The sequence below is a fragment of the Tauraco erythrolophus genome, chromosome 4 (assembly GCF_009769465.1).
Source record: "Tauraco erythrolophus isolate bTauEry1 chromosome 4, bTauEry1.pri, whole genome shotgun sequence".
Lineage (NCBI taxonomy): Eukaryota > Metazoa > Chordata > Aves > Musophagiformes > Musophagidae > Tauraco > Tauraco erythrolophus.
Genome location: NC_141468.1, coordinates 40003763 through 40029092, shown reverse-complemented (window position 1 = coordinate 40029092; position 25330 = coordinate 40003763). Strand labels below are relative to the sequence as shown.

The 25330-nt window shown below is 42.0% G+C and overlaps 1 protein-coding gene across 2 annotated transcripts in view; it reads right to left on the bottom strand.

The window, feature by feature from the left end:
- Positions 1-3924: 3924 nt before the first annotated feature.
- The window catches only part of MSRB3 (methionine sulfoxide reductase B3), a 91185-nt gene continuing 69779 nt past the window's right edge, over positions 3925-25330 (bottom strand). For both annotated transcript variants that reach the window (XM_086610139.1, XM_086610140.1), the window contains 2 exons: positions 9100-9197; positions 3925-4089 (listed from right to left, as the gene is read on the bottom strand). In XM_086610139.1, the coding sequence (XP_086466265.1) occupies positions 3925-4089; positions 9100-9197 (263 nt within the window). The remainder of the gene's footprint in view (positions 4090-9099; positions 9198-25330) is intronic.

The following is a 25330-nucleotide window of genomic DNA, read 5'->3' as shown; positions in this document are numbered from 1 at the left end:
CCACCATCCACACGGGGAATACACACTATAGCCACTGTGGTAAGGTCCCAGTTTTGACCAGTTCACATACAGACACTGTATTTTTTTAGCGTATGAATGCTGAAATGGGTTGTGAAAAAGGCTTATGGTTAAGTTGCCTTCAATATGTGGAAGCCAGATAGCTACAATGATAAGAGAATCACAAAGTGGTTATTTAACTGGCCTTATGTCACTGATCCTGCTGTCACTGCTTCTCTCACGCTGTGGCCAGGGCACCCTGAGCAACAGAAGGAGCAGCAGAGAGAGCGTCTCTTACTAGAAATTCCCCTGGTTTTGAAGCGGTGAGGTGTACACATCTTAGGCACAACTGCATGCCGTGCACTGCAAAACACAGCCTGCCTTGAGCTGAGACTAGAGTGCAGAGCTGTCCCTCGTGTCAGCAGCAGCAAGAGGACCACACACCTCCAAAGACCCGGCCAGGTTATGCAGGGAGTGCAGGGCAAAGCCACCGTGATGCATCCAGCTGCATCTCATTTTAGGGGGTACCAGTTAGTCCCTCATTTCAGAAATATCTAACTACTACAGTTCTGAGAGGAAACTACAGTGAATAGGTGGGAGGCAGAGGGCTACAAGGGATTAATTTTGGACTAATAGGGATTATATTAAACTTGTAAAACAAGTCTTCAGTATGTCATCTGTCCTGGGACACTCTTCAATGTTTGAGAACAATTAGCAAGTGAACTAATTTTGATATAACTCTCTAGTTCCCATGAACACAGACATGGAAGCTGGTTTGAAAACAGCCTGCAACTTCTTCCCCTCCCTCGCACCTATCTTTTAAAACCCACTGCAGAGCTCATCTACTGAGCGGCATTAACCAGCTGCCCACGGGGCATTCCAAACCTGCATCCTTGGAGATGAAACTTCGACAGAAACCAACTTTCCAGCCAAATTCCCCTGCTGCAGACTGAGCCCGGGCACTGCAGGGCTCCTACAGCATGCCTGCAACTCACTGGATCCCACATCGCATCTTTTGGAAGCAGCCAAAATTTCTGCTAAGGTACAAGTTGAGCCCTTCTCTAAACATTTCCCCTCTCTATTAGGCCTGGGTGGTTGCGATATTCTTCCGAAAGCAGATAAGTGCAAGGGCATCTGGTACCCTGCAGTGCTGTGCCCTTGCCAGAAACCTGCTGGAGATAAAGTGCTGGATATATAATACTCACAGTAAGTTAAGGGAAAGTGAAGTAAAAGCGGTTCCCTAAGACATGCTACAGTTAGGGTGGCGAAAACCTGCCATAAAACCAGATAAATAAGGAAGGAGAACAGAATTATTTATAAAGATATTTATTTTCTATTTGTGTACAACAAATATACGAAAACAAATTTAATTTGAAAAATGTATATTCGATTTCTTAAAAGTATTGAACTCTCTTAAGGAAAGATTTTAGTTATTAAAAAGGTACCGAAGGCTAAAATTATACTTGGATAATATAATGTGTGTGTACATATATATATATAAAAAACATGTGCAATTTTATATATATATAGTATATATAAATAACATGTGTGACTTACATGATATTTTAAGGTATGCTATTTAAACATCTGAGTAACAATAGAGATATTATAAAATATAGTTTGCTATTTCTACAGAGTTTGCATTCAGCTTTTATAAGCATCTAGACAGTGCAAAATTTAAACATACAGAAATATTATCCTATTACTCTATACATTGTGTTCAGCTCCCAAGTTACCTCTGTCACGATCATAACCAGACTGAACCAAATTTGGAGGGTTCAATACTAGCCCTTACCAGCATCTTCTAACAGCAATAAAAGGAAATCTGTCTTACCTTGCACTGCGCTGCGGTATAGTTTGCACACAAGAGAGAACAATGCATTTCCTATGTTAAATGGTCTAACTCCCAGAGATCACATACACCTCACCATATTGACTCATTTCATTGCACTCCATATCCTGCAAAAATAAATCTCCTGTAGGACAGCATACATTACTGCGTACTGAAGTTTAAGTAATATATTTCTTTAACATAAGGCAGGAGTATACTGAAATTTGATAACACTTAAATCCAACAGCAATCTGGAATTAAACCACGTTTATGTACCACATTTTTATAGATGCTGCCCTTTTTATGTTTATGTCAGAGAATGTGGTAGAGAAAACCTACTTTTCTTTAAATAAAAGCAACGGATAAAAGCAGTCCTTCTAAAAGAAACTGCTAAAAGCCAGTGGGACCAGGAGAAACTCGACCGCCTTGAAACACCAAAGGTCAGTATGCACAACCTTTCCTGCAGCCGAGGAGCAATTCCTTGCATGACATCTGGGGGAATACTCATGTGAGTAAGTGCTCGCTACAGCAGAGCCCGAGTGTTTTAGCTCTAAATATTTATCATCCTTATTTGCATCTATTCGACATTAAGGTATTGTATGTTTTTCTTATGTTTTTCTTATGTTGCTAAAAAAAGGCAATTCTGACCATTCCGTCTGCTTTCACAGTAGCTATATTTTAACTGAAAGATGTTTGTACTTTAGATGATATGTTTATTATCACTGACATAAAAACCTCAATCCTGCTTCCATAAAAATCAGGGGTTGCTTTGCTCCTACCAGAAATAAAATTGGATCCAAATATGTTAGTCACAAAGTTTGCTAATAGAAGTAAATACTATATCCATTAAGTCTCTCAATGCTTAAAGGCAAAGTGATGTTAGCAAATATTGTATAGTCTAGCTTAAAGAACAGTATTATGCACAATTCTAGGCAAACTTATTCAACAAAATCTAAAAGCAGCTGTGAAAAACATCTTATGGGACAGCAAGTTTTGCTACATGAAAATTTCTGGAGCTCTGACAAGCTTTTTTCGAGTTCATTTCTTAAACCAACTCCCTCACTCATGTCCCACACCGCAATTGCACAAATTAAAGGCTGTGGTCTTGTAGGCAGTACGCATCCAGACCAGCTAATCTTTAAAATTGGATACTTCAGGAGGGTCTCCCTCTTTCTGCCGCATTCAGTCCTAAACTCCCTTTTAGAAGAAACTGTTGTGTTCCTGAATCCTTGTAGCAACGGACAAGATAAAGAGCCTAGTGTCATCCCTCATCTACTTCACTTCTCAAGTTTATCTCTGCACTTGTCCATATAATTACCCCCTGGAGATTTCAACTTTAATTTAGATTTGAGTTACAGTTGCTGAACAGGCCTCACTAAAAGACAAAGCCTCATTAGTAGCCTGTAGAAGTGAGCCTTAACAGTTAAAACCTTGATTTAAATACCAAACAAAGGGGAAAAATAGATGCTGAGACAATGTTTACATCCTTTCAACCACACCCTTGAAATTTTGGCAGTAAATTAGCCAAAGGATGGGCTTTACATCTCATCCATCTCTCTCAGTTGGGAAGGAACAGCCATAAGTACAAGTTTTTGCAGGGTGCAGCGATGCTGGGAGATGGCTGAATACATATGACCGAAGGCTGCATGCCTCGCAAGTCAGAACAAAGCAGAGATGTGCTGGGAATTCAGGATTCTCTTATGCCTAGAAGTTTCCTATAGACTGGAGATAAACAGAAGTCCCATCTCCCACACAAAAAGGAATAGTGTTCAAACCTAGAGTAACACAGCACCAAGAAGAAACTAATAACTACTAGTGCCAAAGCCTCTCAATTTAAGGTTTCCCCAAAGCAATCTCAAAGAAAAGAAAGGAAAAGAAAACCTGTGGAGTCAGTCAACACACTTTTCAATCCAATTATATAGCAAACGCACTGGCAGGCAAGGCCTCAGTTCTCAAAAGGTGAGGAAGAAGAAGGATGGGGCAAAATGCTTTCATACATTTAAACATTCTTAGGTTATAAGAGAGCAGGCAACTTAGAAAACATTCCTTGTAAGCTGTGTGGGATCAGCACAGTTTTCCGCAGGTTTTGCTTTGTCCTACAGCTCAGCTTTGCCTGTTTGGGCAGGACTGGCGTTACCGCTGCCTTCTCCGGCATTGTTCTTGTCTGCTGGCTTGAAAGATAACGAAGCAGAGTTTGTGCAGTACCGCTTGCCAGTTGGACGAGGTCCATCGTCAAAAATATGCCCCAGGTGAGCACCACACTGAAACAACATACAATAGAGTATCACTGTGTTTCTGTACGGCTTGATGGCATCACCGTTGTGTTACGCAATGACTAGCAGCCTCTTCCAAGGAAGCACACTGGTGCCTACATCGCCCTTTCAAGTGGAATTTACAACCTACATTTATTTGCAAGAGTGATCCAGGAAGATGATCTTCTGAGATACCACGGGCGCCTAAGACTTCAAGCCCGAATTTCCTGGGTGTTTCCCATCGTGCCACTGCATATGTTTGGTTGGGCCACTATTTCTGAGAGGCTGCCTGTTTGTGTAACGATGTCATGGCAGGAGCTCAGCTGAAAACACGGTGGTGAGGGCAGTACTGCCCATGTTTCACTTACTGCTGTAACAATAGCTGTGTAAGAAAGGGGCAGCCTAAGCTCTGGGCTCTCCTCAGCCTGCAGCCATCTGCTATGTCCCTTGGTAAGAACACTGTAAACCCCTTAGTGATCCTGGCAAGGACCTAAAGCAGTGAAGATATTGTTTGGAGTACACCCTCATACTCTTTTTTTTTTTTTTTTTCTTTCCACAGCCTGGCACTTTTCTGAGCATCAGCATCCTTCTGGGTGCACCTCTGCTCCTCGCCCGTGGAGGGAATGGAACTCATCCACTACTCATCTCATACTACCTTCTCGAGTATATAGGAGATAGGGACAAGCGACTGAAAAAGACCTGTAGTGAAGATATGTAAAATATTTCTGAATGAATAATCTCTGGCTGGGAGCAATTTATAAATAGGAATTATGATGAATTTGCTTTTTGTAAGGAATATGAAAATACAGATGGTCTGTAGACACTTTTGTTGTGTATGAATCAGCCTCAGATACGCGCAGTGGTGTTTGGGGTGAACACTACTGGTCCTGTCTGTAAGAAAGGTAACAGTCCTTTGCTTTACAGAAGAGTACAATATTTTGAAGAAGCTGATCCAGTTCATCCTTATTCAAAAATTAGGATTACTATCACTGCACACACCTGGATAATAAGAACTTTTTGTAATTAGTCACCTAAATTCCACAAGTTTTTTTTTTACAGCCTGCCATAAGAAATAAAAAAAATAAAACCTTGCACTGGAGAAATATTTATCTTGAACAGGAAAGTCATGCTGCTTTACCAAAGAGCCTTGGCTTTCAAGTCAATAGCTGATCTCAGTGAGAGCCGGAATGATGTAACTGAGATCACAGAGCTGCTAGTGGGCTCGCAGTCAGACAGCAAAAATTAAGCACTGCAAATTATTCTTAACATTTAATTAATTCATAAAATCCCAAATACATAGAGGCAATACTGATTATTCTAAACTGTGAATGAGTTAGTCACGGTATCTCTCTACCCTGCAGTTAATGTGCTGCTAATGTTCTGCTGTTACCCCTTTAATTCACCAAAGCAGTAAGAAGGGTGTCTGTAGAAGCAGGTAAAGTCTTGGCTTCAGGTTAAACTCTCTCAACAGACTGAGAGGCTGGGGGAGGCTCTCATGCCAGCTAGGAGGGACAGAAACTCTTCTTGTTTAATGGCGGCTGAAACAGTAATCGCCACCAACTCTGGGAGTGGGGCAGGTAGGCACGTAAAGCCTCAGTGCTCCCGCCTGTTGGTCCCACTCATGCAGCCACATCCCAGGGCAGGCTCCCTGCTCCTGGAGAAGTGCTGCTGAAACAGCCATGGCAGCCGAGCAAGGACCCCAGTAACAAATGAGGGTGCTTCCAGCCTGCGGTATCAGCAGGACGAGTCCCAAGAGGCAAGGGGAAAAGGCATGAATGACTTTGGGTTAAGCAGCAGCTGCTCGGCTTTGTAAGGAAGGAAGACAAAACATGGCAAATGGGAAAAGGCAAAGGGAAGTTGCATGGGAACCAGAAAAGACAAAACTTCAAGTCTTGTTCCTGAAAGATTGCTACCTTGCCACCCTTTCCTCCGTTCTCCACAGTTCATTCTATTTCATTTTCCTTTAGACTGAAGGCCTATTTTTGGTAGTTTGGGCAGAAAACCTGAAATGTTTCCTAGAATGGGGTCTCTCACAATGAGGCATTTCACCTGATTATAAAGTTTTTCCATATCTTGGGGGAAAAAAATCTAAAAAAACTTAGCGTCCCAGAGAGAATATTTTTCTAAATGGTCAGCATCCTAATTAAATCATCTCATCTCAACTAAGAATGTTTCAAAACCTCCTGGCTAGAAGTGTTAAACAGATCTTTTCCGGATTAACATTTAGCCAAAGATAAATCATTCCCTCTCCACTGGACAAAAACAGAACAAGAGAAACCGTAGAGAGAAACGGTCTGCAGGAGTAATATACTCACAAACACACAGACTATGAGGACAATCTATCAAAAAGGTTTTCCTCACAAAACCTGAGAAGCTATGTGAGAGTCCAAGGTAGTCTCATTACACCTTCTTGTGATGGCAGAATCACACCAGGATTGGATTACTGCAAAATTTGTTACCTTTTGAGATTACCCTCACCCAAAATTTATGTGGCGATTCTCTCTGTAGAGGACTCTATAACTCATCTGCCCTGAAAAGAAATGTAATTCAATCCTTTGTATCACAGCACAAGAAATGTGGCCCTCAGCTGAGAGTACAAAGGATGAATTGATTTTACTGTCCTCCCCACACGTAATAGGTGCCGATCGTTTTTCTAGGGTGTATGTACACGTCTGCAAAGCCGCCCAAAGAGAAACAATCATCTGTTGCAGCCTTGCACATAAATATATTGGGCAGAATGCACTGGGACAGTGAAACGGTTAGAGTAAAGCATGTGAAGTATGTGTTTGGGAGCAGGAAAGGAGGTGTCACTGCTAACTGTCAGTATGCTTGGATCTCCCAAGCCTCCTGCTTCTAATATGCTGCTGGGAGCCACGGAGAGCAGCTTGCAGTCAGCTGCTGTAGCAGAGTATGAGCTATCAGTGTGCAAACAGCACTTCTGTGACTACAGAATTTTACTGATCTAGCTACAGATAATAGCTAGGGTGACCTCACAGAAGGGGCTCTCGAGCGGGAAAAGGAAAAAACAAGAGATGCAACCAGTCGCAATCAACTTCTATCTGTCACTAATCATTGACTTTTTAAATACATCCAGGATGATGTGTTTCCAAAAAACTGTAAAAGTTATTTCTAGGATAATCCCACGGATGTCTTTGATTAATATTACAGCAATTTTCCCCCCATGTTTGCTTTCTATAATGGAGAACATTAGAAGTATTTTTTTACTCTCTCAGACAGGTGGAAGGAGTTTTAAAGAAATATCAACTACTTTTTCATCTGCAAAAGATTAATAAGGTTTTGGGTGTGGGAGAGGGTATTTCCCTCCAGTTCTACCAAGGCCTGCCATATCAATCCCACTGCTTTCCAGGCTGCAGTAAAACTGCATTTTTTTTGCAGCTGCATGTGCGATTCACATTCCTAGGGCTCCGAGGAGGGGAGGAAATGGTTTTGTTATGGATACACAATGTGGCGGTATTAACCGTGCTAAGTGGTGGCTGCAAAGATGCTCACGACTCCTCAAGCTATTTTCCTGCGTGACTTGATCATCAGTGAGGTTACTGCCCCAGGAAGTTGGAGTAGCTGGTAGGAAGTTGTCGTTGGATTATATAGCAACCTTGGTCGTATTTTCTTCTTAATGCTTTAAATTCAGGTTTTGATTTTGCTTTAATTTTATGGTGTCTGCATGTGACTGCTGCTAATACCGCTGGTCTCAGGTCTGCTAATGCTATTTTGTTTGGCAACAGGTAAACGACATTCCCAGATTCCTTGGCGTGACCGCAGGCTGCCTTGGGCTTCTCTCAGGTGAAACCAGGAACCCTGGCCATCTCTTGAAGGTTGTCAGCAGGTTGGCAGTACACTGATTTTAGCACTACTCTGGCCTACTAAGCAGAGCTGAAGACTGTGGGTTGCATTTTTGATTATGCCAGTAATCACTGATGAAACACAAGATTCCCAGTCTGCAGTCCCATTGCTACCTCACTAGGGAATTTAGGGAAAAGGATGTTCCCAAAAAGTGTTAAGTGGATCTTTAAAGTGTATCATCAACGTAAAAGCTACAGAATTATGCAGTACACATGATATACTAGCAGACACAGTGATATGGCCATTAACATGTTGGGCCAAACCCTCTACCCAGACTGAAGTTAATAGATTCTCCATAAAGAGTCTTGCCTCTTTTCGAGAAGCTTCTTAACTCTGAGCATTTAGATATGAGGACTGACTGACTAGTAAGGATGCACATTGTCAGGGATGAAATCAGTTATCCATTCACCAATACCGTCTGGAGAAAGAACAGCAAATTCTCACAGCCCAAGTGAAGCTGCTGCTTCTTTCAGGAGGAGCTTTCAGCATGCGGAGCTAGCGGGCTGCAAGCTGCTGGGTACGTCTGCCAAACACCAATGCAGCAGCTTCTCCCCTTCCTAGATAATGATTAAGCCATTCCCTTCACAGAGAGCAGGGCGGCACAAAGGATGAAAGTAGAACAAGACGGATAACGGAAAATTTGGGCATGTTTTGAATGATTACTGACTTCATTATCATGGCAGATGAGATTGTTTGAGGCAGCCATTAGGACTGCGCTGGGAACCAGTGTTGGGAATGAGCTAGCATGGCTGCACAGTAATGCACAGTGATGGAATCAGCACACAGACAGTCGATCCACTGCTTTCGACTTCCCTCTCAACCGCTCACGTGGGGAGTCAGGCAGCCAGGCTCAGGCTCAGAAGCTCCTTTGAAGCGACCCTCTTTAGGAAGACAACTTTTGTAGACTCAGCACCAAGTCCAACCATTTACATCTGCTCTGTTAAATCTCACACCAGACAACAATGTGTGTTCCAACGAGCCCTTTGTGCCTCCAGCTCATTCCACCCAGCTGTTATACCTACAACACATTGTGCTGTCTCACAATGATTATTATTTAATGGAACTGAAAGGTTTGCAAATCTTAGAGAAAGTACAGCATACTGTAATGATTTTTGCAGCCTTTGCCATCGGAGTGGTCTGTGTGCGCTATAAACTAACCTGACTGCAGGATATTTCAATCCGATGCATCCCATAGGAGAAATCATCATTGAAAGTAATCACATCAGGACTGATCACGTCATAGAAGGAAGGCCAACCTAGAAAAGAGGAATAAGGTAAGTAAGAAAAGAGGGCATTTTGGTTGCAGATGGCATTGTAGAAAGAAAGAGAGAATCACACTTTGAAAAATGTTTCTCTCGCTCCAGAGCCTGGAAATAACTGAAATGGAGATTTTGGATCCTAAATCACTTAGGTGCTTTGGAAAATTTTCCCCCTAAATACAAAGCTGTTTACAGGCAAGGACTAAGCTGCGACTAGCTGCCCATCTTCCATCTCAACAGAGATTTCTGCACTGCACCGCAAGCAGCAGTAGCAGTTTAGCTCAGGCACGAAGGTGGCTGCTCAGGTAAGGCAGATTCAGTTTAAAAAACTACAAATTCCACCCTCAAGACAAACAGCGAGACTTTATGCAACACAAGCGTTTTTGCTTTCGCAGTGTAAATGTACTTTAAAAAAGAGTTGGCAAGTTGCAAGCTAGAGCCCCAAAACCTGCCTTAACCTTTGCCTTCACCAAAGCATGGTCACAGCCAGGAGGATGTGCTCGGACCCTGAGCCATGGCACATTAGAGGCTGTAAGATGATTACTATTGTGCCTAATTTCAAAACGGTAGTGCTTCAGATCAGCCATGGGCAGGTGGAGTCAGAACTATGCCTATATCAGACACTAGTAAATGGTCTGCATGTGGTCTGCATCCAGGACAAAACAATTGCCCTCGCTAACACATATGTTCAACACACCTGCTGGCTGAGCACTGAGCAGCATGACCTGACACCAGATGATGATGATGTGTACACGTTATCTACTAGTAATAGCCACTTATCATCTAAATGATGACCTTCCACTCTTCAACTATTCCATGCCAAGCCTCCCCCTCTCCACAGCAACAGGTAAAAAACAGCGCAGGTCTATTCAATGTCCCAGTAGATACCCATTACATAGCTGCAACTTTTCAGCGACTCCTCAAAAACCTGTCAGCATATGCTCCATTTCCTGAAGCTGGGTTCCCACATAAGAACCTGACAGGCTTTAAGGCCATGTCAGTATCTACCAGTGCACACCTGAAACCCCGCTACCTGTCCCTCTCCTTCACTCTCTTGCCAAACGCCGCAGCATGCACAGGCAACTCTTGCTCTCTGTGTATTACACAGTATACAGCCCACGTATACAGAACTTCCTTGTTTCTTCTAGTATCTGTCAAGCATTTGCTACTGATGATTTCATAAAATGACTTGTGATAAGCTATTAAAGAAACACAGCAGCAGCCATGAATCACTGCATGCAGATGAATAAAGAATGTATACGGCTTCCCATAAGTAAAGTGAGTAAAATTTCCTATACAGTAAAAGGTGGTGTGGAAGCTATCAAGTTTTCTGAATGTGGGTAAGGAGAGCGTGTAAACCGGAAAAAAATCCGTGTATTTTCAGTTGTATCTTAAACCATTAAATATGGAAGAACACTTACTAGGATTCAAGTATAACAGGCATAATTTTTTAAGAAAGAAATGCTCAGAAATGCATTTCTCTTCCTTTTGGGAACACCCATATAGTAGCATTCCTAAGCCTGCTACCTTAAGGCATTGCACGCACCAAGTCCTATGCTCCCATCTCAAGTGGGAGTAGGTAGTTCCACCCCAGAACTCACTGCAGAAGTAGACTCATTTTTTTCCCCAAAAGTATTGCAAATGGAAGAGTTACAGACAGTTGACAGATCAAGGAGCAAGAGCTCGAACAGAGAAAATATCCCACAAAACAGGAACTCAAAACAGTGCAGCAATGACAATCATAAAAAACTGATTTATAAATTCTTCCCCTCGTGCAAAACGTATCTGCCAAACAAATACCTTCACAAACAGAAAAGGAATAAACATATGACAATTTTTGCAAAAAGGGTTAGCCTGTTGACAGAAAAATTGATGTCTCCTAATTGGTGGCTCCTTTCCAACACCATTCGTCATCTTCTTAGCAGGGCCTCCGTCTAATGGAAACTGAGGCCTTACATAGAGCTGGTCAGAATATTTTTAATGAAGCCTTTTTATTTTTTTTTGTTTAATAATTTTGCAAAACGGACATATCAGTTTGCCCCTATATGATGGCAGAGAAGTTCCAAAGAGGGAGCTGTTCAGAGCAACCAACTATCTGATTGTGTGAAAGCCTTTGGAGGAGGAACACTTCAGGGCTGAAATTCTCAAAGACAACCCTGCCTCCTCCACAATGGCAATAAGGGGGAAGCTTCAAAGGCTGCTACTCAGAGATTGAAGCAATCTGTGTCTTGCTGAGAAAATTATCTTGTGAGAAGGGTTTGGAGGAGACGTGTTTATGTCAGCTTTGACATTAAAGAAAGACTATCCATCTTCCTTTCTCCAGACTTTTCCTTTTGGGCTTCCCATTCACCACAGAAAAATTATTTGCTTTGGATGCACTCCATGCACTTTTAAAACATTAAGTCATCTGAAACCTATATAAACAGGCAAGCTCCTCCTAAAGTAGCCTTTGTACCCAACTGGAGTGACTTCAGCTTAGGCTGTCAGTTCATGCTACATGTGACACATGCGCCAAAGGCTCCACCACTGCCACATATGGTCCCCAAGACAGGGACTAAGAAACAGACTATGCCTCCACAGTGTGGACTTTTAACTCTCAGTCACGCCACCTCTTGAGCGACATGGCAGGCCAGGCACCAGCATTGCTGTGAGAACCCAGTAAATCCATGAGGGCTGACTGAAAACGGAGCAAACTCTGCCACAGAAAAGGTCCTGAAGGGCACAGCGAGACATACTGTCACTCTGTTGACCTTGAGTGGAAGACAAGTGAACTGCTCATTGAGTTGATGAGCCAAACTCACCAGGAAAATCAATCCCCCTCTGCTGTCTCATTTCCTCTCTCCTGAGCTAAAGTGGAAAACCCATTTGATAGTTTGCTAAGCCTTCTCTGGCCATTTTCTCTGCTTCAAAAGTTGCCAGGAACAAGCTGTAGAAGCAGTCTGCTTGCCTGCACATCAGGCAACTCCCAGTGACGCAGAAAGTCAGCCGGAGCTCTGTGGACTCTTCATCTGACCTTTCTGTCTTTGTGAGTGATGAATTACCCAGCACTGGCCTTCATTTTGCAAGGTCCAGGCTACTTCTGCGGTCCAGCAGTGGCTGCTGCTCCTCCACTCCTGTCCTCCTGAGCACCTGTCTCCTTCCTGCTGTAAGGCTGCAAAATTACTAACTCACTCTACCTCTTAGACTGCTGTTGGCTGTGCATTAAAGCTTCAGCCTGCCTTTGAAGGCTATCTGGCTACTTGGAAAAGGCATGCTTCTGCAGGAATGAGGGGGAAGAAGCCAATTTTGGATTTCTTCTGCTTCTGTTGACCTGAGAGAAACAGTAACCCTTAGCACTGCAGAGACGGAGCACGGGAGGAGACCCTTTGCAAATGCCGGTGCCAAGACTCAGCTCTGCCCGGGTGATGGCTTTCTGTCAGGTCCAGCTCACCACATCTGATGGGCAGCAGGAGCGGGGCCGCTGTCTTTTGAAGGATGGTAAAACATAACAGCTAGGAAAAAATAGCTGCTGGAGGAAAGGAGCAAAGGGTAATTGCAGTAGACAAGATGGGGGTGGGGAGAATCTCCCAGCTGAGTGAACAACTTCAAATGACATTTGCACATTTTTTTGAACAGCAGCTAAGATTTGTGAATACGTTTATCCTCGAATGTAAAGTTTAGTTTGCAGGAAGAGTATGACACAGTAATAGTCAGCAACTTTTACCGTGTTATAGACAATTAAAATGGGCTAATTCTTATTTTCACAATCACTTTGTATCACACCGGCAATATAAAAAGGCTTTTTTTATTTTAGTCTGTTGTGTTTGTGCTCACTCTGATGACCCTTTACATGGAAGTGAGGCTGTTATACCCTAAGGGCCAGTTTCTGGCACGTTAATAAGCCAGCCATGAAGATGAACAGTTTTCAGATACATAGCAAGTATCCTTTCTTGGATCTAAAATACACTAAATTAAGCAATGAAACTTTCTTCTGTCAAGTACCTGAGCGAAAACCATGTGTAAACTGAACATTACTCACAGATCTTTTCCGCTCCATCCTGCATGAGTAACAGAAAGGATCTTATGCTGCTGGGTGTCACACATACTGAGTCATGACCCATTCTTCCTTATTCTGGGACATCCCCCAAATATTTTGTAAAAGTTGCACAGCATTTCTAAAATTCAACCCATACCCCATCACCAAAACCAAATCTTTTGTTTTTCATAATGGTCCCTATTCTTGCAAAGAGGAGACAGCGGTTAACATCACTTTGTCAAAGAATGCTTTCTTCAGAGCATAGATAGCCTGGTACCGCCCTGGGCTGCAACGCTGAAGAACAGGGAGGAAGAGAAATGTTGGCTTTGGTAACCTATGCTGGATGCTGCTTTTGCAGTTTGTCTCTTTCACATTAACCCAGAAATTGTAAAGCACCTCATCTCATGGGCTACTCCACGACTCTTTCTTGGGGCAATGCTGACCTCACGCAAAAAAGAAACCCAGTTTGTTCCTATAAACATTTGGCAAGCAGTTGAGCTGTTGACTGATTGATCAATTTTAGAAGCATCTCAAACCTCCTTTCAGTTTTGCAAGTTTGCACACATTTCGTTGTAGTCAGATCTCAAACTTCCTAATAAATGGATGCAAGCACTTAGATATCTAACCATTAAAATACGAGTCCATAATTATTTGCAGAAGCAAAACGGCAGGCTGCTTTTGAAAATCAGCCCCACTAGGCTATTTTTTCCCCTCTCCTGAACTAATAGTCCTTTTGACGTTTTTTTGAACAGCACAATTGCAATCCCAAAGCCTCTAATGCTCTGACATTATTCCCCTTTCATACACCTGCTGACTGGAGACCTTTGCAGTTTTTCAATAAATGCGATGCCTGTAGTTATGTTTTTCATTTTAGATCCCGAAGAGATTAAGTTCTACCTGCATTTTATCATTCTTTGCTATAATTATTCCAAGCATTTACTTCAGTGAGTTATTTACAGATGGAGAAGTAGGGGGAGATGGAAGATGTTAGAACTACCAAATAGCACCAGATGGAAAAGAGGACCTTGACCTGAAAAATACCTTGTTTCTCTGATGTGCTGTATTTTTAGAATTCTGATTCCCTTTTAACCTAATGCGGATTAATGAAAACCCAAAGACTTTTTAGGGTAGAGTCTCATCATTTATCTTCAGTGAGAAGCTATGTCTGTGTAAAAACACGAAGCGTATAGGATTTTTTAAAAAAAGGTAATAAAGCTTCTGCTTTGAAACTGCTGTAAAGCTGAAGGGCCTTCACTTTTCTCTCACAGGTTTATTGAAACAGAATCTGAAAGACACAGGCATCCACAGCTGCAACTTCTCACATACAAGTTCAATGTAGAACTACAAAGTGACTTATTGCTATTATGTAGAACGCCTGTGCAGATATAGAGCTTTCTTTGCCTAACATCCTGGGTTATTTTTCATAGTATCTCCATGATGATGAATGCACAATAAATATTCTTACTTACAAATATTTTACCATCAGGTAACACTACTTTCAGTGGAGGTTCATCTAATTTACCTAAGTATAGCTAGAAACAGAATCAGAAACAGAAGCATTTTTGTTCACCAGCAAATGGCTTTACATTAGGTATGTATTCCACTGCAAAGAAAACAGTCATTTCCAGCACCATCCAGATATACGAAGGATGACAAGGTACTGTTTTTCAGCAGAACGTGTAGCGCGCCGGAGTGATAACTAGGTTGGGAGAGGGAGACAAACACGAAATGAAGCTTAATTTTGGAAGGAAAAGTAAAGAGTGAGCTTATCTCTAAGACACTACCTGTCTCTAACAGCAAAGTTGGGCTACCACAGCAGGCAAATGACCACTCTGACAGAAGAGTGTGGAAAGGGAATTTTACAAAACAATTGAACTTCTAATTGCAGCTTTTATGAGACAATCGTCACCTGTTTTTTGCTTTATGCTTCTCACTTGGGAAATAAAAAAATGAAAGCCATAAATAAAGGTGGTTATTTGTTTTCTTTCACTACAACACTCTGAGCACCAAAACAGCTTACTATGAAACAGCGTATGCAATCTAGGTTTATTTCTTTGTTAGTGGGAGGAAGTTATGTTTGTTTAAAATGATTGTTAAGGGAGATCTGAAAGTTCACATCTACAATTTCATTTGACATCTGAATTTTTCAGAATAAGAGTGCCCCTGATGTCTCTTGAGCATTGAACGCATGAGGCCTGCTCTCTTTAGCAATTAATAACTCTATCATAATATCACTATTGCCCTAGCTGGTTCCTTAGTCCTTTCACTGTGCTCTAAAATACTGCTAAATACAAGCTGGCTGTTTTAAAGCTTTCCTTTAAAACAATCCTGACATCTCCAGCGTCTGGGCTGCCTCTAAAATCAACAGGTAGGCAAGAGCTGGGATCTTCCTCAAGTCTTCTTAGAAAGATTGAGTTACTAATGGTTTCTTTCTTGGTTCAGGTTCAACAAAACTACTGAACCTAACTCACTTCCTCCCAAAGGATGGGTTTCTCCCCTCATCTGAACAGTGTCTCTTGTTACTTTAAATCATGGCTAATGTTTTTAAAAATATATCTTACACATAAGTCAGCTGTAGATCTTCAGCATCAAAGGAACCAAACAGAATCATGTGAAGCAGTGTAACCTTAAGCTATAATTTTAAAACGCCATCAAGAAATGTCTCAAATAATTTTTAAAATTTACTGTTGACCTAGTAACCCCAGTCCAAAGCATTCAACTTCAAATAAATGTTTTTGTTTTCCTTCAAAAAGCAGTATTGACAAAACAAACGCATACATTGCAAAATATCTTGCAATCAATCTAGCTATGACTTATCTGTGCAATTCACTAAAATAACTGAAGCTTTCATACAGGATGAGCAATTCAGGATAGCAGTAGAGCTGGCAGGACTTACGATGGAAGTGATTTGACAAAATTGGAATCCTAATGCAGCGTGTTCACAGAGAAAGTGAAAAAAAAACAGCAAATGCAACCTTGTAATAGTCACCATCCGGCACTGAACTGAACTGCAGTCACAGATGAAGTACATATTTGAAAAATTTGTCATGGGATGTTTAAAGTAACGAACATCCACAATTTGTTTTTAAACCTGTTGAAATATTTTCCTGTAGTATTGTTATGCATGTCTGGGAAATAAAATTTGTAAAGAACAGCCAGAACTCAGTTGCATGCTAAAACTGAAACTACAGAGATGGAATTCTGACAGAATTACTTCCAACTGAAAAAACCAACAGTCTGCACTGTCTTCCTTTTGCAGTTATATTCCTTCTACTGAGCCTCCTTCTACAGTGCCTTCAGCACTGAGAGCTCTAGCAGACAAGCACCCTCCTCGTTACAGCTAGACAAACAGGCTCTCATTGCAGTTGTAAAGTTCTGAAACAAGGGAAAGAGTTATTACACCGATTAAAACAAAACAAAACAAAACAAAAAGACAAAGGCCCTCTTTCTTCTGTTTACTTTAGATATTGAGAGAGATGTCTTGGTGAGGGAATTTGGTCACAAATAACTAAAGGACATAATTCTCTTGGCCATCAAGGAAAGCTTTTGTCAGGATTTGGGCCAAGACTGGGGCAGTTAGCAGATGGCAATGTCTGCCCAAGGTTGACAGAACAGAGTACTGAACAGCAGGGTGAAGACAGGGCCACAAACCACCAGGTCTGCTGTAAGGGTCATTTGGTCACAAGGCAAGACTCTGCAGGAAGGTGGAGTAGGGCTCCTTTTGATGCCACCATGAAGCAGTGGAGAGTAAACCTCTCCTCTCTATCTAATACTATAACTTATCCACTAAGCTAGTCTTTAAAATAGATACATTTCCAGAGCAGGATTTTCATCCCGGTGCAGGAACATCTCACCATGAGCTACAGGCTTGTCAAGCCCTGCAAGCAACCTTGCCACGAAGCCCTCCTTCACCTGGGAAATGCAGAAGCTACTCACTCTAGCTTCATGCAAAGACTTCTGAGGTACTTGTGCCACCTTGGACCTGGTAGTCAGGGTAGCTTTACATTGTGCTCTGCTTAAGACTTTGTCGCTACAACACACAGTTGAGCACTGCACTGTCATGTACAAAAGGATGGAAAGCTACAGGCATTGCAGAAAACCTTAGAAGAAGAAAAAAGGAACGATTTGTGGAGTTATTTTGGAGTTACTGTTGGGTTGGGGGGGGAGGTTTAAATCTTTTTAACAACCTCTTATGCAAACAAAAGGAGGTAGGTAATAATGCTGACTAGAAAATAAAGACCTTTCCTCACAGAAAAGCCTGTCAAAACCAATATATATGTGCACACACACTCCCACACACTCCTTTTCCTTTAAGTTTTCTGTGGAAAAATTCAGCCGTACTTTGAAAACTTCTGAAAACTTAAACTATTGAATGGAAAAGTTCATATTTCAGATTATAACGTTCACCTTCTGTTTTGCTTTCTGTTACAGCTTCTAAAGCAGAGCATGCCCTTTCTGCTAAACCATGTATTTTCTTTCTAGAACAATTTCAAAGGAAAACTTTTCACAGCCATACTATGTAGCTGGTGACACAGTCCAAGGAAAGAAACAGCAAACTGCTTAAAAACGATCTCATGAGGGGCTGTTCTTCTTTAAGGCTCTGCTGGGGGAAGCCCAACTTGCCTCTGGAATCACTCAGAGTCTGAGCAAGCGCTAACATGGCTGCTGCGCACATCAGTTCAGCACAGGTCTCTTACTTGCACCAGTGCCTGTGCTATTCCTCACAGGACCGTGTCTTCGATTTCTTCTTTTTCTTCTGGATTAGCCTTCTATTATATTTTTTACTTGAATAAATAATTTAAACAAAACAAATGCATCATACACAAACTGCTCAAGACGGGGAAGTAATTTTCAACCTAAGCTAAGAGCATTTGCCATTAGGCACAGCACAAATGGTCACAGTGGAAGTCAATTATATTCACTACATGTTTTTGCAGTCAAATATTGGTTTATAAACATCCAACCCACTTCAGGGTCGCCCGCCCCGGTGCTCCCCAGCGGCGGCGGACGCCTCCGGGCGGGGGGAGGCCGGGCGGGAGCGGCGGCGGCGCATAGCCGTGTTCGTGTCTCCACCTGCTGATTCCATAGGCAAACATACTCGGGGAAAGCACCCTTACCAATGAATACACGTGCCGGTTATTTCAAAGCTGTGTTTCGGGGCACCTGTCCGGGAGCTCCAGCCGCAAACACCGTGATCCACGAGAGGAGAAACGGCACTGAAACCGGAGCGGGTGACCAGTTTTTTTTCTGCTTTTTCACCCAGGCTTTTGGAAAAGGAGCACGGTGCCATTCTGTCGTCTGTTTCCTCCTGTTCAAAGACATTGGAAGGTACCAAGCGCCGTCATTTTGCACGGCGAGGGAAACGAAGGCAGACGACGCTCTCGCGTAAGCAGGCGAGTTGGCACCGCCATCACTCCATGTGCTTCTGGAGCTCACGCGTCACAAAGCATCCCCTTTGATGCACTGAACCCTTCAAGGAAGCCCACGCCAAGGCTCCAGCCTAATCTGGCTCTCACCCTCCTCGGAAAGGACTAAAAAAAGACGGTGAACACAAAAAGAAAGGACTAAAAAAAGACGGGGAAGGGATACACAAAGGCGTTTCTCATCAGCTGCTAAATGGTCCAATATACTCGTAACCTTAGCTTCTCTGCTTTACAGCAAGTGAGGGATGAAAACCTGATGGGACAGGCTGGCAGTCTGCACTCTAAGCCACTGGGGTGCATTTTTGGAACTGGACAAAAATATTCTGAAGTGGACACCTGGAAAGGGCATAAGCAGCAAGGGGAAATACTGTCAGGAAAGGAAGAGGTTAAAAAGATTAAGAAAAATTTCTGATTAAAATTTTAAGAGACGGCGTGCTGGCACAGATCAGTTTTCCTGAAAAGCAGGAATCAAGGTCTGAGCTGGCTCCTCAGACGGTCTCAAAAGCAGAGACATTTAGAAAGCAACTTCTTTAAGGAGTCCGGCTAAAACTACAAAGATATAAAATTCCAGTCAGACACAGGAAATTCTTAGGGGAATACAAGAATTTTATGAGTCAGAAGATAAAAATCCCTCTGAATACCTAACTAAACTAATCTAATGAAGTAGTCACCAGGAAAGGAGTGTGATGAATCTGCATGTCAGGAAGGACAAATTTAAACAAACAGGAAATTGAACAACCTGAAGCTGTTTTCATTTTTACTCCCTGTGCCCCGTTCCTTTTTCTTTTTTTTTCTTTTTTTTTTTTTTAAGGTGCAAAATGAGTTGATGGCTGCAGAAGCTGCCGTGTGGGTCTGAGGGGACTATTTCATTTTAGATGAAGTCTCAATTTAAAAGAAATTAATTGCCTGGCTTCCACTGCAAAGTTGGGAAGTTGTTTATTTATGATTAATGAGTTGCACTGTTGTAGACCTTACAGGGCCCAGTGCAATCAAGCCACTAACCACTGCAAAGGAATACAGGGAAAGTCATGGATGTAAAGTTTATAAACTAAAATTTAGCTTCCTCCTTGGCAAGCAGAAGTGAGGCTAAACGCTTCCTATTAGATGTTTTACTCATGCTAGTAGCTAGAGGATTCAATCCTAACCATTCCTTCCAACCCTAACCATTCTATGATTCTATGATTCTAAATGACAGCTATTCCTGGTTCAGCTTCACAGTGAAGTGCATGCTTAGTTTTTGACATGGAAAAGTTGTCAGAGAGGTTTCCAAAGAGACCTTCACACCCATGAGGGCCATGACTTTAGGTATAGGGAATTTCAAGACCACCTGTGTGAAGCAATATTATACCGAATGTTACCTCCTCTTCGTTAGGGAGCCATGCATCGTCTAGACTCGAAGGGTTTTACATGTGTTATACATACTGCATCCTGGATGCCTTTTGTAAGGAGTGAGGAGCTTTTTCAGTTTATAACCTTTTTATTAAAAAGTGTCTCATTTAGGAAAGAAATTTTAGCAAATTGCACTTTGCAGAGATCATGTTAGGATTCCTAAAACTACAAAGATTGCAATTATTCTTAAAATTATTGCCATCCAGAGGGACCTTGACAGTCTTGAGAGATGGGCCTGTGTGAACCTCATGAAGTTCAACAAGGCCAAGTGCAAGGTCCTGCATGTGCATTGAGGCAATCTCAAGCACAAATACAGGCTGGGTGGAGAATGGATTGAGAGCAGCCCTGAGAAGAAGGACTTGGGGGTGCTGGTTGATGAGAAGCTCAACATGAGCTGGCAATGTGCGCTGGCAGACCAGAAAGCCAACCGTGTCCTGGTCTGCATCAAAAGAAGTGTGGCCAGCAGGTCGAGGGAGGGGATTCTCCCCCTCTACTCTGCTCTTGTGAGACCCCACCTGCAGTACTGCGTTCAGCTCTGGGGCCCCCAACGTAAGAAGGACATGGAGCTGCTGGAGTGAGTCCAGAGGAGGCCACAAAGATGATCTGAGGGCTGGAGCACTTCTCCTATGAAGCCAGGCTGAGACAGTTGGGGCTATTCAGCCTGGAGAAAAGATTCCAAGGAGACCTTCTAGCAGCCTTCCAGTACTTAAAGGGGGCCTATTAAGAAAGCTGGAGAGGGACTTTTTACAAGGGTATGTAGTGATAAGACAAGGGGCAATGGCTTTAAACTGAAAGAGGGCAGATTTAGATTAGATATCACGAACAAAATTGTTCACAGTGAGGGTGGTGAGACACTGGAACACATTGCCTAGTGAAGTTGTGGCTGCCCCATCCCTGGAAGTGTTCAAGGCCAGGTTGGATGAGGCTTTGGGCAACTTGGTGTAGTGGAGGATTTCTCTGCCCATGGCACGGGGGTTGGAACTAGATGATCTTTAAGGTCCCTTCCAACCCAAACCATTCTATGATTCTACAATGTTGCTTCTATACTAAAATTAAGTTTGCATTAAAGCCCTTCTGTTAATTCAGGTTTACTTCAGCTCAAAGGAAGTAAAACCTATAGAGAAGCCAGATTTTTTTGTTTGTTTCTATGAGTTTTGTGATTTCAAATCTCTTCATTCCAGAATGGAAAAAAAGAAAAAGGAAAATTCTGTTTAAACAAGCTTTCCTCCAAAACTGGTCTAGGGTTAACTAGAATGTTTCATTATACAAAATTCATTATATAAAACCAAAAATGCTTTATTCTAGTTTTGATTTTTTTTCCCTTCATTTTATATTTCATAATAAAAACTTAAGATAAAAAGTTGTGCTAAAATAATTTTGAGATGAAAAATGAAACCTTCATCTCCAGAAGACAAGCCATTGGTTCTCAGCTGCCATGGTCTAATGTTCTCCAGTAGTCAGTATATTAGGCATAGCTCAGCTGACTGCAAACTACTTCTATATAAATTCAGGACACTGCTTAGTTTCCTATCTGAACTGCCTGTCTGGATCCTCCTATTTGGGGTTGATTCTGGACTCCACTTAAAATACTAATTGTTTATATTAAACAGACAAGAGAATGTGTGATGTATTTTAACTGTCAAAAGTGTTGTGAACAGCAGCAGCTGGAATAGGAATGTTTAATTCACTCCGTTACCCCCAAGCCTTTTAGAATCCTGTATCAGCAGCTAAATCTTACTCTTGCAGGCAGGAAAAACAGGGTATGAAGGAGTAGCACTGCAAAGCTTCTTCTACAGGAAAGAAAAAGGAGGGGTATTTGAAAGCCATAGCATTGTCATTATTAGATCAAAATAGAGCATCACTAAATCTACAACAGTATTGATGCATCCATGAAAGCTGTGCACATTTTTGTGTGGAACAGCTCACATTTTGTGGCTACTTTCTTGTGCTGGTTTACTCACTCTTAGCTGTTGCCAGAGACGCAATGCAGGTAGTGATGGGAGATACGACTTGAACCAGTCACTACATGATACTCATAAAAAAAAGGAAGCTTGATACTATCAGTTATTGTAATACATTTAAATCTTCTGGACAAAGGGGCCAGCAGCTTATGTGGAGCTATGAATAAGGGTAAGTTTCCTTCCCTACACAACTTATTCTCACAGGGCATCTTGGACACATGCTTGGGACAGTTCCTTCATGGTGGAGCATAAGCTTGTGCTAGGACCAGTGGGGCCCAAAACAAGCATAACAGTTGTTACTTAAGAGAGACTAATAAAGGCCTTGCTAAGTAACAGGATCGAGTGGTTTTGAACATTTATATAAACTTCAAATTGTCAAAAGCAGAAAAGAAGTCCAACCACAATTATAATATTTTGCATATTTCCTTGAAGAAATCTTCTAAGTAAACCAGCAAATTAGCTGCACAGACAAATGATTCTTCTAATGTCAAGGGAAAGGAAGGTCTGAAACATTAATTAAAGAGATGCACGAGTTTGTGCAACTGCTGTAGTGCAGGTTTTCCTTGCGAGGCCTGACTTCTGCCATGTTGTTTGGGGTGTTGGTTTTTTTTTAATGTCACATTTACAAATGGATTTGGCATGCTCAGGAAAGGAACACCACTTTTGTTCATCCCATCAGTCTTTTACTTGTCCAATTGCCACTGCTGCATTAGTAGGAAAAACAGACCTAACGAGGTGTAAAATAATGCTCTGCATTCAAAGACAGTGCTGTACCTCATTTCACTTTACTATTTACTTCAGAAGTAAACTGATGAAACCTTGCATAAATAGCACTGACTGAGTTTGCAGGTATTCTGACCTTACTGAAGCAAAGTCGATTCACACCTCATACACACGATTGCTTATTTGGTTCCTTACTGCTAAAACCTCTGCCAAGAGAGCCCTGGGATGAAGCAAGTGGAGAAATACAGGTAGGTCAGGCTTGACTGGGAGAAGAATTGTTAACAAAACAGAAGTTAGCCTGCAGAAACATAGTCCACACCAATTGGCACTAAGCAAGAATAGCTAAATTGAAAAGTAGCTGCAGGTAGAAATTTTGATTAGATTTTAATTTGATTTAATGCTTTTTACACCCTGTATGTCCAACTTCTCATTTTCAGCTTTTCCACTTACTTTCTCCTTTTCATTAGTTTTTCCTTACGCTAGAGAAGTATTTCTTTCTTTTCTTTTTCACTCAAAAAGGCAGTGAACTCAGTGTCTGAGCTTCCTCTCAGGCAGCGTGTGCTTGGGAGTGTAAAGTCAAGGAACTGTAGCCTTGATTAGACTAGATTTTGGAAGAAGCTGTACAGAGATTTTGTTTACATTTGAAAGATGAGTTTGTGGTTCATTCTAAAAGGAAGGTCTTACAGAGACTTTCACCGGAGAAAGCAAGATACAAAATCTTGACAAGGGCTCAGTAGGAAATCTTCCATAAAACCAGATTTTTAAACAAAAGAAACATGAAATGCTTACTTGCTGGAAGCAAACATTTTCATAGGCATGTCTTCATTTCATCAAAGACACAGTCAACGCAGAACAGCCAGTAATCTCCTGGTCAGGAGGTCTCATGGGAGATGCATGGGAGGCTTCTGTTCTAATCAACTTCTAACATTTTTTATGCAAAGTGGCAAAGCTTTAGCACTAGGGGAAGGTGTCGTAAGATGGCTGAAGCAATCCATCAGCTTCCTGCTCTTCTCTTGCCCCTGCTCTCAGTTGTCTTGGTTGTGCTGCTTCCTCACCATTCTCCAGCTCTGGTGTTTATCCATTTGTGGGGAGAAAGTTCAATTCACTAAACCAGCAGAAAATGATTCATCTTTTTTTCTGGGCCAGCAAGTTGAATCGGTTAACTGGGAGGTTAAACAACAACTGGAGGCAACACAAGACAGAAAGTGAGAATACGGGCAAGGGGTGTAAGGATGACTTACTCTGATATCCCTATTTGGTAGAAACTCTACTGTTAGAGTAAGGTAAACCTCTGAACTCAGCATTGACACTACATCTTTGCACTAGTATGACAGAAACACGATTATAAACTGACCACATGAACAACAGATTTGACTAAAAGGCTGCTTGAGCTCAGTGCCTTTATAATTCAAATAAGCCTGTAATCCCTCTGTTCCAAAGATCTCCTCTGTCTCAGCGTTACAAAAGGCAAGGTATGCAAATTTAGAACTTAAAAGAAATTAACTGGGTTATTATCTGGCCTAAATATTTTCTCAGAGAGCAGGTAGCAGAGGATGCACTTTCCAGGAAAGGGACTGAAACATACTGTACTTTTCATTCTCTAAGCATGCTGTGAGCACTTAAAAGCCCAGATGACTCAAGAAAAGCTACAGTACATCAGGCCCCAACCCTATCTTGGACATAACAAAATCTAACCTTTGACACCAAGCTACCCCAGTACTGATCCAACTCTATTCAACAAACTCAGACCTTTTTTTAAATGCTGCATAACTCCCCGCAAGTACAATGTCTGTTTACTTAAGTTCTAAGTGGGCAAAGTGGATTTAACAGCATCGCAACAATGGAAGTTGCAGGGATGGGGAAGGACGAGAATGCTGGAGGTTGCGGGTTTTTCCCTCTCTACCCTTCACATGTTCACCAGATTGCAACCCAAACAACACACATTCTGTCTGTGGAGTACTCTTAGCCTTAGCAGAAAAGGTCTGCTTTCAGTTGCCTAGAAGAGACTGTTCTAAGCTCAAACTTCCACTGAAATTTAAAGGGCATCTACTACCCTGAATGGTTTGCAGTCAGACCAAAAAATCTTCATGTACTCCCTGACTTCTTCCCAGCTTCTCAGGAAGCTGAAGCATACCCACGGTTTTAAGTGCTTATGCTGTAATTATATCAGTCCAGGTGTTCTCAATGGGATTCCTTCCTATAAAACAACTAAAGAGGTAAAATACTGGCCAAATCTCCGAGCCAACAGCACAATCGATTTCTGAAAAATCATAGAATCACAGGACTGTTTAGGTTAGAAAAGACCTTTAAGATCATCAAGTCTAACTGTTAACCTAGCACTGCCAAGTCCACCACTAAACCATGTCCCTAAGCACCACATCTACACGTCTTTTAAATACCTCCAGGGATGGTGACTCAGCCACTTCACTGGGCAGTCTGTTCCAATGCTTGACAACCCTGCCACAAGCAACAGCCCATAAAGCATCTCACAGAAAACCCAAACGAGCCTTGCAGCTTCTGGCTTTAGAGCAGGAACTAGAGGACCTGAAGACCTCCAACCCACATTCCAAAATGGACCTTAAAAACCTACTTCCTTCCCTTGCAGGCAGCTTAATGACC